At 39.2% G+C, this 20,076-nt stretch overlaps 1 protein-coding gene across 6 annotated transcripts in view; it reads left to right on the forward strand.

Moving 5' to 3' along the window:
- Positions 1-20,076, forward strand: part of YEATS4 (YEATS domain containing 4) — a 58,816-nt gene that overhangs the window by 12,586 nt on the left and 26,154 nt on the right. For 4 of the 6 annotated variants that reach the window (XM_077111386.1, XM_077111385.1, XM_077111384.1 and 1 more), the window contains one exon: positions 15,288-15,407. In XM_077111386.1, coding sequence (XP_076967501.1) covers positions 15,288-15,407 — 120 coding nt within the window. Of the gene's footprint in view, positions 1-12,937; positions 13,052-13,133; positions 13,373-15,287; positions 15,408-20,076 lie in introns of those variants that run through there. The other 2 variants (XM_077111383.1, XM_077111382.1) reach the window with 2 other exon arrangements.

The following is a 20,076-nucleotide window of genomic DNA, read 5'->3' on the forward strand; positions in this document are numbered from 1 at the left end:
TCTTAACTATATTTAGTCTTCCAATCCATGAACACGGTATGCCCTTCCATCTATTTAGATCTTCTGTGATTTCTTTTAGCAGTTTTTTGTAGTTTTCTTTATATAGGTTTTTTGTCTCTTTAGTTAAATTTATTCCTAGGTATTTTATTCTTTTAGTTGCAATTGTAAATGGGATTCATTTCTTTGTTTCCCCCTCAGCTGGTTCATTACTAGTGTATAGAAATGCTACAGATTTTTGAATGTTGATCTTGTAACCTGCCACTTTGCTGTACTCATTTATTAGTTCTAGTAGTTTCGTTGTCGATTTTTCCGGGTTTTCGACGTATAGTATCATATCGTCTGCAAACAGTGATAGTTTTACTTCTTCCTTTCCAATTTTGATGCCTTGTATTTCTTTTTCTTGTCTAATTGCTCTGGCTAGAACCTCCAACACAATGTTGAATAATAGTGGTGATAGTGGACATCCTTGTCTTATTCCTGATCTTAGGGGGAAAGTTTTCAATTTTTCCCCATTGAGGATGATATTAGCTGTGGGTTTTTCATATATTCCCTCTATCATTTTAAGGAAGTTCCCTTGTATTCCTATCTTTTGAAGTGTTTTCAACAGGAAAGGATGTTGAATCTTGTCAAATGCCTTCTCTGCATCAATTGAGATGATCATGTGATTTTTCTGCTTTGATTTGTTGATATGGTGTATTACATTAATTGATTTTCTCATGTTGAACCATCCTTGCATACCTGGGATGAATCCTACTTGGTCATGATGTATAATTCTTTTAATGTGTTGTTGGATATGATTTGCTAGAATTTTATGGGGGTTTTTGCATCTATATTCATTAGAGAGATTGGTCTATAGTTTTCTTTTTTTGTAATATCTTTGCCTGGTTTTGGTATGAGGGTGATGTTGGCTTCATAGAATGAATTAGGTAGTTTTCCCTCCACTTCGATTTTTTTGAAGAGTTTGAGGAGAGTTGGTACTAATTCTTTCTGGAATGTTTGATAGAATTCACACGTGAAGCCATCTGGTCCTGGACTTTTTATTTTAGGAAGCTTTTGAATGACTAATTCAATTTCTTTACTTGTGATTGGTTTGTTGAGGTCATCTATTTCTTCTTGAGTCAAAGTTGGTTGTTCATGTCTTTCCAGGAACCCGTCCATTTCATCTAAATTGCTGTATTTATTAGCGTAAAGTTGTTCATAGTATCCTGTTATTACCTCCTTTATTTCTGTGAGGTCAGTAGTTATGTCTCCTCTTCCATTTCTGATCTTATTTATTTGCATCCTCTCTCTTCTTCTTTTTGTCAATCTTGCTAAGGGCCCATCAATCCTGTTGATTTTCTCATAGAACCAACTTCTGGTCTTATTGATTTTCTTTATTGTTTTCATGTTTTCAATTTCATTTATTTCTGCTCTAATCTTTGTTATTTCTTTCCTTTTGCTTGCTTTTGCTTGCTTTATTAGTTTGCTGTTCTTTCTCCAGTTCTTCCAAGTGTAGAGTTAATTCCTGAATCTTTGCCTTTTCTTCTTTTCTGATATAGGCATTTAGGGCAATAAATTTCCCTCTTAGCACTGCCTTTGCTGCATCCCATAAGTTTTGATATGTTGTGTTTTCATTTTCATTCGCCTCGAGGTATTTACTAATTTCTCCTGCAATTTCTTCTTTGACCCACTCGTTGTTTAAGAGTGTGTTGTTGAGCCTCCACGTATTTGTGAATTTTCTGGCACTCTGCCTATTATTGATTTCCAACTTCATTCCTTTATGATCCGAGAAAGTGTTGTATATGATTTCAATCTTTTTAAATTTGTTAAGACTTGCTTTGTGACCCAGTATATGGTCTATCTTTGAGAATGATCCATGAGCCCTTGAGAAAAAGGTGTATCCTGCTGTTGTGGGATTTAATGTCCTATAAATGTCTGTTAAGTCTAGCTCCTTTATAGTAATATTCAGATTCTCTATTTCTTTATTGATCCTCTGTCTAGATGTTCTGTCCATTGATGAGAGTGGTGAGTTGAAGTCTCCAACTCTTATGGTATATGAGTCTATTTCCCTTTTCAGTGTTTGCAGTGTATTCCTCACATATTTAGGGGCATTCCAGTTCGGTGCATACATATTTATGATTGTTATGTCTTCTTGTTTAATTGTTCCTTTTATTAGTGGATAGTGTCCTTCTTTGTCTCTTTTAACTGTTTTACATTTGAAGTCTAATTTGTTGGATATTAGTATAGCCACTCCTGCTCTTTTCTGGTTGTTATTTGCATGAAATATCTTTTCCCAACCTTTCACTTTCAACCTATGTTTATCTTTGTGTCTAAGATGTGTTTCCTGTAGACAGCATATAGAAGGATCCTGTTTTTTAATCCATTCTGCCAATCTATGTCTTTTGATTGGGGAATTCAGTCCATTAACATTTAGTGTTATTACTGTTTGGATAATATTTTCCTCTACCATTTTGCCTTTTATATTATGTACATCATATCTGCTTTTCGTTCTTTCTACACTCTTCTCCATACCTCTCTCTTCTCTCTTTTCATATCTGACTCTAGTGCTCCCTTTAGTATTTCCTGCAGAGCTGGTCTCTTGGTCACAAATTCTCTCAGTGACTTTTTGTCTGAGAATGTTTTAATTTCTCCCTCATTTTTGAAGGACAATTTTGCTGGATATAGGAGTCTTGGTTGGCAGTTTTTCTCTTTTAGTAATTTAAATATATCATCCCACTGTCTTCTAGCTTCCATGGTTTCTGCTGAGAAATCTACACATAGTCTTATTGGGTTTCCCTTGTATGTGATGGATTGTTTTTCTCTTGCTGCTTTCAAGATCCTCTCTTTCTCTTTGACCTCTGACATTCTAACTAGTAAGTGTCTTGGAGAACGCCTATTTGGGTCTAATCTCTTTGGGGTGTGCTGCACTTCTTGGATCTATAATTTTAGGTCTTTCATAAGAGTTGGGAAATTTTCAGTGATAATTTCTTCCATTAGTTTTTCTCCTCCTTTTCCCTTCTCTTCTCCTTCTGGGACACCCACAACACATATATTTGTGCGGTTCATATTGTCCTTGAGTTCCCTGATACCCTGTTCAAATTTTTCCATTCTTTTCCCGATAGTTTCTGTTTCTTTTTGGAATTCAGATGTTCCATCCTCCAATTCACTAATTCTAGCTTCTGTCTCTTTAAATCTACCATTGTAGGTATCCATTGTTTTTTCCATCTTTTCTACTTTGTCCTTCACTCCCATAAGTTCTGTGATTTGTTTTTTCAGTTTTTCTATTTCTTCTTTTTTTTCAGCCCATGTCTTCTTCATGTCCTCCCTCAATTTATCAATTTTGTTTTTGAAGAGGTTTTCCATTTCTGTTCGTATATTCAGCATTAGTTGTCTCAGCTCCTGTATCTCATTTGAACTATTGGTTTGTTCCTTTGACTGGGCCATATCTTCAATTTTCTGAGCGTGATCCATTATCTTCTGCTGGCATCTGGGCATTTAGTCAGATTTCCCTGGGTGTTGGACCGAACAGGTTGAAAGATTTTTCTGTGAAATCTCTGGGTTCTGTTTTTCTTATCCTGCCCAGTAGTTGGCGCTCGTGGCACTCGTTTGCCTGCGGGTCCCACCAGTAAAAGGTGCTGTGGGTCCTTTAACTTTGGAAAACTCTCGCCATGGGGGAGGTTCGCCAGCCGAAGCAGCTTGGAAGAGTGCCAATCCGAATCTCCCAGCCCGCCTGGGGATCCGAACACGGGGAGGGTCGCCGGCCGCCGCAGCCCGGGAAGGCGCCCGTCTGAATCTCCTAGCTGGCCCGGGGCACCAAGTGTGGCGGGAGGGCGCCAGTTGCCGTGGCCCGGGGGAGTGCACCATTCCCAGCTGGACCGGGAAGCCACGTGTTTGGAAGGGACCCCGGTCACCGTTCTCCGCGGCCTGGGAATCTCTGATCCAATTCTCCCAGCTGGTCAGGGGGGCCGCACATGGGGGGAGCGCCAGCTGCCGCGGCTTGAGGGGACAACCTGTCCAATTCTCCCAGCCGGCCCGGGAAGGAGGGAGGGAGGGACTCTGGCCGCCTTCCGCCCCGGCCTGGGGAAGCCCGCGCCCGTCGGCGATCTCACCGGAGCGGGTTCTCCCAGCCAGTCAGCCATTCCAGAATGGGGTACGCTGTCTTCTTGATCTCTGTCGTGGTTCTGGGAGCTGTTCTGTATCGTTTCTACTTCCCTAGTAGCTGTTCTGGAGGAGGAACTATGACCCGCGCGTCTTACTAAGCCGCCATCTTCTCTGGAAGCTCAGGTGGGTCACATCTTAAATTAAGATCCTACCTGCCCAAGATCCTACTTACAATGGGTCCACACCCACTGGAATGGATTAGCCTGAAGAACATGATTTTCAGGGGTTCAATCAGATTTGATCTACCGCACCTGCCTTCTACTTTGTTCTCTCTTTCTGGAACTTCTAGACTGGTGCTCTGATGTTCTCATGTTTTCTATCCATCCTTCTATCTTTTTGTTCTAATTTCTGAAAGATTTCTTCAATATCATCTTCCAGTTTTTTAATTGAGTTTTTTATTTTTGCTATCAAATTTTTAATTTCCACAGCTATTTTGTTGTTGTTGTTGTTCTCTGAATGTTACTTTTCTATGGTTTTGTGTTACATTTGTTATATCAAATTTTATCAGGATATACCAGTAGATTTGGTTTGCGTCAGTTTTAGTTTTTTTCTCCATGTGTCCTTCCATTTACCATTGTGTGTTTGTTTATTTGGGATTATGTCTTTCACATTACACGTGTTTCTCTGGTATCTGATAATCCTTGCTCACTTTTTTAAATTTAGGAATGTGAAACTAATAAATTAACTTGAAGTTCCAAGTGTATATGTGAATTTGACCACTATGTACTTTGCCATATGATGATAGAGTTGGATTGGGCCAGTTTCACTGAAGATCCTTAGTGCTCTCCTCTTAGGATCCTTAGCACTCTCCTCTTAGGCTAGTCAGCATCCTCAGAGAAGCCACTCGCTATTTGCTTAAAAAAAAAAAAAAAGGCTTGGTTGCCAGCATTTAAAAGCTGAGTGAGGTCTAAGGCCATACCGCCCTGAATGCATCTGATCTTGTCTGATCTCAGAAAAAGCTGAGTGAGGAATGGGGGTCTCAGCACCTGGTATATATGCATATGTTTGTTTAATCTACTTGTTTTCTGTATGGTATTCCTCCTTCAGTTCTGCCTGATACCCTGTTTTATTCTGTGTTTTATCCCTTCAGGTAGATAAGAGGTGATTGTTGTGCCATATGGACCTTGATATTTCTTAAACAGACTTTCAACCAATCCTTTTTATGCTAGATCCTCCTTCCCTCATTTGCAGAGATCTATATAATCGCAGATTCTTGAGATGTTGGGCAAGTGTGGGATTATTCTGCAGTGTAAACTGGGTTGTTTACTACACTGCCTGCTCGGCACTCAGGTCTGCTCTTTACTGCTTTTTACTTGCATTCCAGATTTCAAATTTTTGTTGCTGCTCTCTCTCCCATTTTCCTTATCCTTATGACTTTTTTATTTATTTATTTATTTATTTTAAAAATTAACAACAAACAAAATAATAAGATATCATTCCATTCTACATATATAATCAGTAATTCTTAATATCATCACATAGTTGCATATTCATCATTTCGTAGAAATTTGCATCGATTTAGAAAAAGAAATAAAAAGACAACAGAAAAAGAAATAAAACGATAATAGAGAAAAAAAAGTTATACATACTATACCCCTTACCCCTCGCTTTCATTTACCACTAGCATTTCAAACTAAATTTATTTTAACGTTTGTTCCCCCTATTGTTTATTTTTATTCCATATGTTCTACTCTTTTGTTGTTATGGTAGATAAAAGGAGCATCAGACACAAGGTTTTCACAATCACAGAGTCACATTGTGAAAGATATATCATTGTTCAGTCATCATCAAGAAACATGGCTACTGGAACACAGCTCTACATTTTCAGGCATTTCCTTCCAGCCTCTCCACTACATCTTGAACAACAAGGTGATATCTACTTAATGCATAAGAATAACCTCCAGGATAACCTCTCGACTCTGTTTGGAATCTCTCAGCCATTGATAGTCTCATTTCACTCTTCCCCTTTTGGTCGAGAAGTTTCTCTCAATCCCTTGATGTTAATTCTCAGCTCATTCTAAGGTTTTTCTCAGTCCCTTGATGCTGAGTCTGAGCTCATTCTAGGATCTCTGTCCCACATTGTCAGAAAGGTCCACACCCCTGGGAGTCATGTCCCATGCAGAGAGGGGGAGGGTGGTGAGACTGCTCATCATGTTGGCTGGAGAGAGAGGCCACATCTGAGCAACAAAAGAGACTCTCTTGGGGTTGACTCTTAGGCCTAAATTTTAAGTAGACTTGACCTATCCTTTGTGGGGTTAAGTTTCATATGAACAAACCCCAAGTCTGGGGGCTCAGCCTATAGCTTTGGTTGTCCACACTGCTTGTGAAAATATCAAGAATTCGACTTGGGGAGGTTGAATTTCTCCCCGCTCTCACCATTCCCCGAAGGGGGCTTGCAAATACTTTTCCAGTCACTGATCAAATCACTCTGGGATTCATCGGGGCATCACTCTGGACAAACCAACAAAATCTTATGTCCTACCTGAGATTCCAAGTACTTATGACGTTCAATCAAACTATCTACATAAGTTATATTAGGAAATGCTCTAGTCAAAATATAAATTTTGTAACAAACATTTTTTGCTTTAGTCTCACACATAAGGTGACATTTTAAAATATTAATTACCATCTATTTTCAGCACCCTGCAATAATGAAATTCCTTTATTCTTCCTCATGCAAAAACATTTTTAAAATTTGTACATTGTACATTTCACTATTGTTATACACTCTAGGCATTCCTAGATTATACCATCTCGATCTTTACCATCTATCTTTCTTTCTGATTTCATTTATGTCCCCAGCCCTCCTCCCTCTATCATTCTCACATGCAGCTTCACCTTATGACTTTTTGACTTTTAAGATTCCTTTTACTTGTTTTGGGAGGGAAGCAAAAGACGTGTGTTCAATCCATTATCTTTACCCAGAAGTTCCCAATGTATTTTATGTATTTGTTTAACTTATTTCATTTATGCACTTATTTCATTTATGTATTTGTTTAATTTATTTCATTTTATTAAATATTACTTTAAAAATACTTAGGGCAGCATTTTAAACGAAGAATAAAAATCCTCTGAGAAACAGGGGGAAAGAAGAAATAAGAAAGCCGGAGAAGTAATTATAAGGAGCAAATTGGGTGTCCAGGGATCTCACGCTGAAAGCCACGATTAGTTAAAAGTGAAATTCAGGAGAGGGTACAGGTAACAAAAACATCCTCGATTGTATGTGGGATCAGTGGCATGAAAGAATGATTTAAGAGAGCTCACTGATTTTTTTTTACAGTTAAAAAACCTTTTTTGTGTGTGTGAAATCTACAGAAAAAAGCAATAAATTTCAAAGTACATTGTCACAAGTAGTTATGGAACAGATTTCAGAGTTTGGAATGGGTTACAATTAGATCTCACTGATTTTGAGGCAGGATCGAGGCTGTGGTCTCTGGCTCCTCTCCAGCTCCAGAGGAGTTAATGGACAACTGCAAACTCCCTAGAAAAAGAATTTCCCCTAAAGCCCTGAAACCTCCCCAAACCATAAAGCTTGTAAAATCATGGTCCTGAAAGGGACTCTTAATTAATAACAGAAAGACTGGGTTCATAAAGATTAAATTATGTGTGCGAAACAAACTTTTAATATGTGACAGGAGTCTGCAAGTACCGATAGTTAGCTCCTCCTGAAACAAAGAAGACACTGGTGTTCAAAGGTTGAAGTGGAAAATCACTACCAGCAAAACCTCCCTATAAAACATGCTAAATCCACACTTGCGCATGTCTGTACTAATTTCCCCCGTGTGTACTAACCATTTTTTTTTAATTTTTTTAATTGAGAAAAATCTTCACATACATACTTTCTATGCATGGTGTACAATCAATGCTTGCATTATCATCACATAGTTGTGTATTCATTTCCACGATCATTTTTTTTAAACATTTGCATCACTCCAGAAAAAAATAAAAAGAAAAAAGAAAAAACTCATACATACCATACTCTTTACCCCCCACTCATTAACCACTAGTGTTTCAATCAACCCAATTAATTTTACCCTTTGTCCCCCCTATTATTTATTTATTTATTTATATCCTTATTTTTTACTCATCTGTCCATTCTTTGGATGTAAGGAGCATCAGGCACAAGGTTCTTACAATCACACAGTCCCATTGTATGCATCATATCGTTAGTCAATCATCTTCAAGACTCTTGGCTACTGGAATACAGCTCAACAGTTTCAGGTACTTCCCTATAGCCACTCCAATACACCATACACTAAAAAGGGATATCTATATAATGTATAAGAATAACCTCAAGGATAACCTCTTGACTCTGAAATCTCTCAGCCACTGAAACTTTATTTTTTCTCACTTCTCTCTTCCCCCTTTTGGTCAAGAAGGCTTTCTTAATCGCTTGATGCTGGGTCCTGACTTAACCCAGGTTTTCTGTCCCATGTTGCTAGGGAGATTTACACCCCTGGGGTCATGTTCCACATAGGAGGGAAGGCAGTGAGTTCACATGCTGAGTTGGCTTAGAAAGAGAAATCACATCTGAGCAACAAAACAGTTTCTCGAGGGGTGACTCTTAAGCCTAATTTTAAGTAGGCTTATTTTATCCTTTGCAGGATTAAGTTTCATAGGGGCAAATTCCAAAATCAAGGGCCCGGCCTATGGATTTGGTTGTCCCTACTGCTTGTGAGAGTGTTAGAAATACTCCAAATGGGGAAGTTGAATATTTCCTCCTTTCTCCCCATTCCCCCAAGGGGACTTTACAAATACTTCTTTATTCACCACCCAAATCACTCTGGGATTTATTGGGGCATCACACTAACCTGGACAAACCAACAAAATCTCATTCCCTATTCAAGATTTCACGTTCTTATGGTGTTCAAATAAACTGATCATAAAGTTAAATTAGGAAATGTACTACCCAAAATATAAATTTTGCATGAAATAAATATCTCACCCTTTAGTCTCATCCAGAAGTTGAGGTTTTAAAATATGGATGATATCATCCTTTACTCAGCCTTCTAGTATATCTTAGTCCTATACATATTTGCTTCATTCATATCTGTAGTTGAAGTCTGGTCCCTCTTTCAACTTTTTAAATGGTTCCTGTATGAGACTGCTCACGTTCATAGCTTCAGAGCTCTGACTCTGGATCTCAGGTGTCACACAAATACCCGAAGTTTCTGGAAAAGATGATGTTATATACAAATGGCTCAGTATCTCAGAATTTAGAATTAACAATTACATTTCCTGAATATATGTGGCTGCTGTAAAAGCTTACAATCTAGGACCCTGAACAATAGGGCCCCAACCTGATAGCCCATGCTCTTGACTTTAGTTCACCAAATTTTTATATTATGCTTAATCCATATGATTGCAGCATGATAATATTTGTCTTTTTGTTCCTGACATTTCATTCAACATACAGCTCTTAAGGTTCATTCACCTAGTTACATGCCTCACAACTTCATTCCTTCTTGCTGCCACTCAGTAGTCTATTATATGTATGCACCATAGTTCACCTTTCCATTTCTCAATCGTTTACCCTTAGGCCACCTCCATTCATTGAGGATTAGGAACACTGCAGCCATAAACACCAGCATGGAAAGTCCATTCAGGTCTCCACACTCAGTTCTTCCAGGTACATACTGACCAATTGGGTTTCAGAATCATATGGTAAACCCACCCCTAGCCTCCTGTGGAACCACCACACTGTCCTTCGAGGGGCTAGACCTCTCATTTTCCAGTGACAGTGAATAGGTACATCTCTCTTTTTGCATTCTCTCTAGCACTTGTTTATCTCTTTTCATTTCTAAACAGTTTTATTCACACATCATACAATCCAGCTTAATTGTACAGACATGCCTTCACCAATATACTCTACCTGAAAACATTTCCTTTTCTTCCGCACAGGATCCTTACCCCTTTTTATTCCACACAGAATTCATACCCTTTGTGTACTAACCTCTTAATAAACTTTACTGCTTATTGCTACCTCCTTTCTCATCCTTGAATTCTTTCTCGAAGTGAAACTCTGAGCCTGGATGGAGCTTGGCTCTGGTATCAACAGAGCTGCAGTTGCACCTTCAACTGCCGAATGAAATATAGCCTCAAGTGTTGACTTCAATTTTCCATTCATTTATTTATTCAGCAATTTGATTATCTGCTATCGCAAATGCTCACTAGGAGCTGAACATACTAAACTGAGTAAGATTGGGTTATTGCCCTCAACAAGCTCACAAATAATTAAAATATACTGTTTATGCCAGTTTGAAAATATCATGTACCCCAGAAAAGCCATGTTTTAACCTGATTCAATCTTGTGGAGGCAGCCATTTCTTCTATTCCTGGTTTAATATTGCAGGGTGGAAACTTTTGATTAGATTATTTCCACATGGATGGAGTGTGCACATTTGTAGGTGTAGCCTTTTGATCAGATGGAGATGTGACTCCACCCATTCTAAATGGGCGTTGATTATATTACTAGAGTCTTTATAAGAGGAAACATTTTGGAGAAACCTCAGATATAAAGTGTTCTAGTTTGCTAGCTGCCAGAATGCAACACACTAGAGACAGATTGGCTTTTAATAAAAGGGGATTTATTTTGTTGGTTCTTCAGAGGAAAGGCAGCTAACTTTCCACTGAGGTTCTTTTTTACATGGAAGGCACAAGATGGTCTCTGCTGGTCTTCTCTCCAGGCCCCTGGGTTCCAACAACTTTCCCCGGGTTGACTTCTTTCTACGTCTCCAAAGGCCTGGGCTGAGCTGCTAGTGCTGAGATGAGGAATGCTGAGCTGCTTAGCAGTGCTACCTTGCAGTCTCTCATTTAAGCACCAGCTAATTAAGTCAAACATCACTCATTGCAGCAGACACACCTCCTAGCCTACTGCAGATGCAATCAGCAACAGATGAGGTTCACGTACCATTGGCTTATGTCCGCAGCAACAAGACTAGGTATGCTCACCTGGCCAAGTTGACAACTGAATCTAACTAACACATAAAGAGTTGACAGAAATGACAGAAGCCTCAGAGTCAAAAGAGAGAACACAGGTAGACACTTGGAAAACAGTTGCTTCAGAGAACAGGGACATGGACGTTTAGAAATGCCTGAAGCCCAGCAGACAGCATCATGAGATGTTATGCAATCCAGAACCCGGAGAGAGCCGAGATAAGCCAAGAGAAGAAAGCCAGCCCCAGAGAAGCAAGGTGGGAAATCCCCACAGGAACACAGGTTGAAAGCATAGAGCCCAAGCGCAAGGGACCAACAGATGCGAGTCATATGACTTCCAAGCTGATAGAGCTGTTCCAGATGCATCAGTCTTTTTTGAATTATGGTATCTTTCCCTGGATGTCTTAGTTTGGAAATTTTCACAGATTCACTGTAAATTTGTAACTTATAATATTCCCTTTTTAAAAACCCATTCCAGTTCTGGTATATCGAATTCTGGCAGCTTGCAAATGAACACAATGTGATAAATATTACAACATCTCCCACCCCCCATTTCCTTCCCCCAACACTATGGAAACATAGTGGAGACTTGTGACTGAGCATCTGGATATCAAGGAGCTGCCAGAGAAGTAGGAGGAAAATCAAGAAAATTGGCCTCACAAAGGAGATGGGGACTAGCAGTGTCAAATCCTGTCAAGAGGTCAAGTGAAGCAAATTCCTTGGATTTGCTGAGACAGAAGTCTACCTTTGGTCAGGTGAAAATCAGTAGGTGACAGATTGAAGAGTGTATGAAACAGAGACAGGAAATGTCGACAGCTTTGCCAAGTTCCACAGAAACAGGTTGGGAGTTTCTGGGAGTAGAGGTTTGTTTGGTTGATTTTAAAGAGGAAAGTTTTAAGCTTATTTTAACTGTTATGGGAAAAAGCCAAACAGGAAGTAAACGTTAAAAACTGAAATTACTGGACACTGTGAGGGACTGATGGGATGAAATTCTTGAGAAAGGAAAAAACGATGAGCTCAAGAACATAGATGGAGCGATTGGTGTTAAAACTAGGAAAAGATTCCCTCCTCAACAAGAGAAGAAAGGAATGGAGGGTGGATGTTGAGCAAGCCAAAGCTTGTGTGTTTAAGTCCAGTGGCACGTTTTCTCTATGATGTAGAACCACATAACTTGCAAAACCATCTGATAAGAATGAGGGGGGTGGTTTCAGCGTTCGAGTTTTGAGATTAAGGAAAGTTTAAAATAGCTACTGAAGAGAAAGGAAGGGAGAGGACCCAAGACTCCAATTAACTAGTTCATTAATTTCGCAAGCACTAATCTATGCAACAATGTTACACAATAAGGCAAGGGAGGGGAGGAATGTTTTGAGTTCGGGGCTTTGGAATCTAAACTGAGTAGTAAAGAAAAGGAACACTGGCATTGGTAAAAATAATTTAGATGGTATCCAAGATGGAGATCTGTATAAGGACAACTAAAAGTTGTGGATGGGGTTTGGGGTCAGTGAGTAGATTTCACGAACTTGACTTCAGAATTGAAACACTAGCGAGAGGAAGGAATGATCTCCAAATGGCAATTTCTCGGTAGCTGCTAAGCCGACACGGCGCGGAACGCCCACCACGGCCAGGGAGTCCGCCGGATGGGAAGTCAACTGCCAGGCGCGTGCTCAGTGCGAGCAAGCCCACTGCGCCTGCGCACGACGGCGCCGTCGCCGCTCCCGCTTCGCTCTCCACTTGCGCGCGTCTGAATGGGCTTGGGCGACTCCGCCCGGCGCGAGGAGTTGGTACTTATTTGGTCCTGCGAGCTCCCGTGAGTCGCCTTCCTTCGGTCAGAAACCCTTTGCCTGGCCCGCGCGGTGGAGCAGCCATCCCGCCGGCCCCGGTCTGTTTCCCTGGCGGCAGCGGCTTCTTCTGTGCGTGGGACAATATGTTCAAGAGAATGGCCGAATTTGGGCCTGACTCCGGCGGGAGAGTGAAGGTCAGTACTCGGCCCGCGCCCCGCCTGGCGCGTGTGGCTCTCCCGCCCCGGCTCGCGGCGCGCGGAGGTCCGGAATGTTTGCCTTTGGCGCCCGGAAAGCATGGTTTAAAGGCGGAAGGCGAGTCAAAGCCGTTGAGCGAAAAGCCAATGTTTCATTGGGCCCTAACTTCACGCACTCCCTGTTCCCGGCCAAAAAAAAAAAAAGAAACAGTATCCGTGACCGCTTGGGGAGAGATGGACATTGTTACCAGGGAAAAAAAGCCCCTAGAGGGCTGGAGAGTCTTGATTTGGTCGTCGGTAAACAGGGAATGCCACCGCCTGGTAGGATTGTGAGGATAACTGTAGGAGATATTCGATAGCCCTTACTATGTGCCAAACCCAGTGACTAACCATTTACCCAAATTCTCTCATTGAATCCTCACAACAACCTTACAAAGTCAGTATTACCCACAGTGTTTACTAAGTGCGATAACTGAGGGGTTAGAAAAGTTAAGAAACTTGCCAGAGTTTTTCGTGTTCCCAAAATTCCGGCCAGGATATATATATATATATAATACCGTAATGTTTGTACTGAGAAATCGTCACACTTGTACAGCCCATCCAGCGTATGTATGTATGTATGTGTATGTATATATATATATCTCGTAATAATTTTACTGAGAAACCTTCACACCCGTACACCCCATCCAGCGTATATAATCATGGCTCACAATATCATCACATAGTTGTGTATTCATCACCGTGATCATATTTAGAACATTTGCATCACTCCAGAAAAAAAATTTTTTTAAAGCTCCTATATTCCATACCACTTACCCCTCCCTGTCACTGGTCACTGGTATTTCAGTCTACCCAATATTTTTTTACCCTCTATCCCTCCTATTATTTATCTGTTTAATTTTCCTTTTTTTAAAAATTCATCTGCCTATGTCCTGGATAAAAGAAGCATCAGACAAGTTTTTCACAAACACACGATCACATTGTAAAAGCTATGTAGATATACAATTTTCAAGAATCAGGGGTACACAGTTCAAAGAATTTCAGGTACTTCCCTCCAGCCACTCCAATACACCATAAAGTAAGGAGGGATATCTATATAACGCATAAGAATAACCTCCAGGATAACCTCTGGACTCTATTGAAATCTCTCAGCCGCTGAAATTTTATTTTGTCTCATTTCTCTCTTTCCCCTTTTGGTCAAGAAGGCTTTCTCAATCCTGTGATACCAGGCCAGGATATTAATCAAGGCATGTAAAGGACCCAGCACTGTTCTTGACAGCTAGGGTACATGTTTAGCTTCTCTTGTTTCTAATGAAAGTTACCATCATAGAGCCTAACATAGTGTTTGACACTGACACTTATTTCCCTGCTACTTTCCCACATCGTCTAGCAAATGAGCTAATTTTTGAGACAGGATTAAATGGTTCTTGATATAAAACTATTTTTCCCCCTTTGCTTTTTATTTGTTGCAAAAAGGAGTTTATCTTTTGAAATGAAATTAACACTACTAAACCATTTAGCAGCTAATCTGTTTAGTAGTCCTTATCCATGTCATATTATTTTTACATAATTTTAATTATACTATGTATACAGTAATCATATACAGTGTTTTAGTAGCACATGTAAAGTGGGAAATTCTTTGAGAATTTAAAATGCTGAAATTTCATGGTAGGAGAAAGGGATGCCAGATAAAAGTTCTCAGTAAAAAAAGTTCTAGTTCTTTTTTAAACTTTTGGGCAATGTTTTGGACTGACAGGAAACTTTTACAGAACAGTCTAAAACATTATATTTGGGGAAAGAAACTACAGACCTTTCTCTACTTGTAATTGTGTTAGATTCTTAAAGTTTTTAAGCTTATAGTCGACAAATGTTTTTCTACCCAAAATAGGTGTGAGGACTCATGAATAGCTGTAAAACCAGGTTTTTATTTCTCTCTTTAATGCTTTCAGGAGTCTGTTTCCTAGATGAGATGAATTTCATTTCATCCAGGTCAAAAATCTGTAGACAGGTTTGCCTTTTTTTCGTCACTGACAAACTCTGTTCCTAGCAACATTATAGCAACTACTGAATATGTTATGCACTCACCACATCATCACCTTCTGAAATTCATTCATTTGGGCCTTGAACATGAGGCTCACCTATGGCTGCACAATTAAAGCCAGCTTTCAGCACTCTTGTTCTGTTTATTTGGGTAATGGTACAATGTTTATTGGTTTTTAAATTATTTTTCTTTTAGGGGGTTACTATTGTGAAACCAGTAGTTTATGGTAATGTTGCTAGATATTTTGGAAAGAAACGAGAAGAAGATGGACACACCCATCAGTGGACAGTATATGTGAAACCATATAGAAATGAGGTAGGCACTTATTTTTTATAACTTTTCAAAACTACAATTTGTTCTGCTTGAAGAGAAATTGGTAAGATTCCGTTATAGTAACGTTCTCATTATAAAACTGGTCTGTTACAGACATTTTACAAAGAAAAAAATAAGTTGAAAGAACTTTTAAAAATCTGATTTTTACTAAATTTTCACTTCCAGGCTGCACATATAAGTCTCTGTGTATGTGTTGGAAGCATACTCTATATACTCTTGTATCTTAGTTGTTCCACTAATTATTAATATATGAGCATGTCATTAAAAACTATTTAAGTGTTAAGACAACTGGGAGGCCTTCTAATAGAAAATTAAACTATATGTCATGATGTGATGGTTAGGTTCTGGTGTCGACTTGGACAGATGATGATGCCCAGTTGTCTGGTCAGGAAGCACTGGCCTGACCATTGCTGCAAGAATATTTTGTGAGTGGTTGATAAATCAAAGTCTGGTTTATTACATCATCAGTCAGTTGATTGCATCTGTGGCTGATTACATTTACGATCAGCTGAAGAGTGTATCCCACAAAAGATAATCCAATCAGTTGAAAACTTGTAGGGACGAAGAGAGGCCCATCCACTGCTTCTTCAGCCAGCAAGCCTCTCCTGTGGAGGTTGTCCAGACCCTTCATTGGAGCTGCCATCTTCACAGCCTGCCCTACAGATTTTGGACTCTTCCATTCCCATGGTTATGTGAGATAACCTTTATAAATCTCTTATTTACAGGGCTCTCCTGTTGGTTCTGTTTCTTAGAGAATGCTTACAGAGAAGGTAATACATAAGTGTCATGTAAGTTTATATAGCATTAGTTTATCTAAGTTTTATTTTTCAACAGGAACATAATCAGTGTAGTACTCTGAGGATTCATCGGATGTGACCCAAATTCATTTTATAGCTGAATGTCTTATTCAAACCTTAAGAAAAAAACCTCATACATATCATACCCCTTATCCCTCCTTCTCATTGACTGCTAGTATTTGCATCTACCCGATATATTTCAGCCTTTGTTTCCCCTATTTTTTTCTATATCCCTTACCATTCCCTTTCATTGATCACTAGTATTTCAATCTACTAAATTTGTTTTAACATTTGTTCCCCCTATTATTTATTTATTTTTAATCCACCTGTTTTATTTGTCTGTCGATAAGGTAGATAAAAGGAGCATCAGACACAAGGTTTTCACAATTACACAGTCACGTTGCGAAAACTATATCATTATACGATCATCTTCAAGAAACATTGCTACTGGAACGCAGCTCTACATTTTCAGGCAGTTCCCTCCAGCCTCTCCATTATATCTTAACTAACAAGGTGATATCTGTTTAATGTGTAAGAATAATCTCCAGGATAACCTCTCAATTCTGTTGAAATCTCTCAGGCATTGACACTTTATTTTGTCTCGTTTTGCTCTTCCTCCTTTTGGTCAAGAAGGTTTTCTCAATTCCTTTATGCTGAGTCTCAGCTCATTCTAGGATTTCTGTCTTACGTTGCCAGGAAGTTCCACACCCCTGGGAGTCATGTCCCACATAGAGAGGGGGAAGGCAGTGAGTTTGCTTGTTGTGTTGGCTGAAAGAGAGGGGCCATATCCGAGCTACAAAAGAGGTTCTTAGGCCTAATTTTAAGTAGGCTTAATCTATCCTTGGTGGGGTTAAGTTTCATATGAACAAACCCTAGGATTGGGGGCTCAGCCTATTGCTTTGGTTGTCCCCACTGCTTGTGAGAATATCAAGAATTCTCCACTTGGGGAAGTTGAATTTTCCCCCTTTCTCACCATTCCCCTAAGGGGACTTTGCAAATATTTTTTTATTCACTGTTCAAATCCTTCTGGGATTTATCGGGGCATCACTCTGGACAAACCTACAAAATCTCATGCCCTACTCAAGGTTCCATGTATTTATAGTGTGCAATTAAGCTGTCCACATAAGTTATATTAGGAACTGCACTAGTCAAAATATAAATTTTGTACCAAATAAACATTTTTTTCTTTTAGTCTCACACATAAGTTAAAATTTAAAATATGAATTACCATCTATTTTCAACACCCTGCAATATTGACATTCCTTTATTCCTCATGCAAAAACATTTTTTAATTTGTACATTTAGTCACTATCAGTGTACACTCTAGGCATTCTTAGATTATACCATCTCAGTCTTTATCGTCTGTCTTTCCTTCTGATTTCATTTGTGACCCCAGCCCTCCCCCCCATCATTCTCACATTCAGCTTCATTCAATATACTAACATTATTGTATCACAGGTAGGGTAGTATTGTGCTATCCATTTCTGAATTTTTACTATCCGTCCTGTTGCACAATCTGTATCCCTTCAGCTCAAATTGCCCAATAGTTGCCCTATTTCTATCTCCCGATGGTCTCTGTTCTTAGCTGAAATTCTCAAAGTTCATTCACTAATGTTAGTTTATATCAGTGAGACCATACAGTATTTGTTCTTTTGTTTCTGGATAATCTCACTCAGCATAATGTTCTCAAGGTCCATTCATGTTGTTACATATTTCATACTTTATTCTATCTTATAGCTGCATAATATTCCATCATGTGTATATACCACAGTTGTTTAGCCACTTGTCTGTTGATGAACACTTGGGCTATTTTCATCTCTTAGCAATTGTAAATAATGCTGCTATAAACATTGGTATGCAAATATCGATTTGTATCCTTGCCCTTATATCCTCTGAGTAGATACCTAGCAATGGTATTGCCGAATGATATGGCAGTTCTATACTTAGCTTCCTGAGGAACCGCCGAACTGCTTTCCACAGTGGTTGTATCATTTGACGTTCCCACCAGCAGTGGATAAGTGTGCCTCTTTCTCCACATCCTCTCCAGCACTTATAATGTTTTCTGTTTTATTGATAATGGCCGTTCTGTTGGGTGTGAGATGATATCTCATTGTGGTTTTGATTTGCATTTCCATAATAGCCAGGGAAGTTGAGCATCTTTTCATGTGCCTTTTGGCCATTTGTATTTTCCTTTTCTGAGAAGTGTCTATTCATGTCTTTTGCCCATTTTGTAATTGGATTGTTTGTCTTTTTGTTGTTGAGTTGAACAATCTCTTTATATATTCTGGATACTAGACCTTTATCTGATATATCACTTCCAAATATTGTCTCCCATTGTGTAGGCTGTCTTTTTACTTTCTTGACGAAGTTCTTTGATGCACAAAAATGTTTAATTTTGAGGAGTTCCCATTTATTTATTTATTTCTTCAGTGCTCATGCTTTGGGTGCAAGATCTAGGAAACCGCCTCCTAGTATAAGATTTATAAGATATTTCCCTACATTTTCTTCTAACAGTTTTATGGTCTTAGATCTAATATTTAGGTCTTTGGTCCATTTTGAGTTAATTTTTATATAGGGTGTGAGATATGGATCCTCTTTCATTCTTTTGCATATGGATATCCAGTTCTCTAGGCACCATTTATTGACGAGACTGTTCCATTCCAGGTGAGTTGGCTTGACTGCCTTATCAAAGATCAATTGTCCATAGATGAGAGGGTCTATATCTGAACAATCTATTCTATTCCATCAGTCAGTATATCTATTTTTATGTGAGTACCATTCTGTTTTGAACACTGTAGCTTCATAATACGCCTTAAAGTCAGGTAGTGTGAGACCTCCAACTTTATTTTTCTTTCTCAGGATATTTTTAGCTATTCGGGGCATCCTGCCCTTCCAGATAAATTTGGTTATTTTTCTGTTTCTGAAAACTAAGTTTTTGGGATTTTAATTGGTATTGCATTGCATCTGTAAATCAATTTGTGTAGAACTGACATCTTATCTAATAGTCTTCCAATCCGTGAACACGGTATGCCCTTCCATTTATTAGGCCTTCTGTGATTTCTTTTAGCAATTTCTTGTAGTTTTCTTTGTATGGGTCTTTTGTATCCTTAGTTAAATTTATTCCTAAATATTTTGTTCTTTTCCTTGCAATCTTAAGTGGAATTTTCTTCTTGATTTCCCCCTCAGATTGTTGATTACTAGCATATAGAGACACTACAGATTTTTGAGTGTTGATCTTGTAACCTACTACTTTGCTGTACTCATTTATTAGCTCTAGTAGTTTTGCTGTGGATTTTGGGGGGTTTTAGACATATAGTATCATGTCATCTGCAAGTAGTGAGAGTTTTACTACTTCCTTTCCAATTTTGATGCCTTGTATTTCTTTTTCTTGTCTAACTACTCTGGCTAGAACTTCCAACACGATGTTGAATAACAATGGTGATTGTGCTGGTTTGAAAGGATGTATGTCCCCTAGAAAAGCCATGTTTTAATCAAAATCCCATTTCATAAAGGCAGAATAATCCCTATTCAGTACTGTATGTTTGAATCTAATTAGATCATCTCCCTGGAGACGTAACCCATCAAGAGTGGTTCTTAAGCTAGGTTAGGTGATGACATGTCTCCACCCATTTGGGTTGGTCTTGATAAGTTTCTGAAGTCCCATAAGAGGAAACATATTGGAGAATGAGAGATTTGGAGAGAGCAGAGAATGCTGTAACACCACGAAGCAGAGAGTCCACGAGCCGGAGACCTTTGTAGATGAAGAAGGGAAACACCTCCTGGGGAGCTTCATGAAACCGGAAGCCAGAAGAGAAGAAGCTAGCAGATGATGCCGTGTTTGCCATGTGTCCTTC

Source organism: Tamandua tetradactyla, chromosome 7 (genome assembly GCF_023851605.1).
Source record: "Tamandua tetradactyla isolate mTamTet1 chromosome 7, mTamTet1.pri, whole genome shotgun sequence".
NCBI lineage: Eukaryota > Metazoa > Chordata > Mammalia > Pilosa > Myrmecophagidae > Tamandua > Tamandua tetradactyla.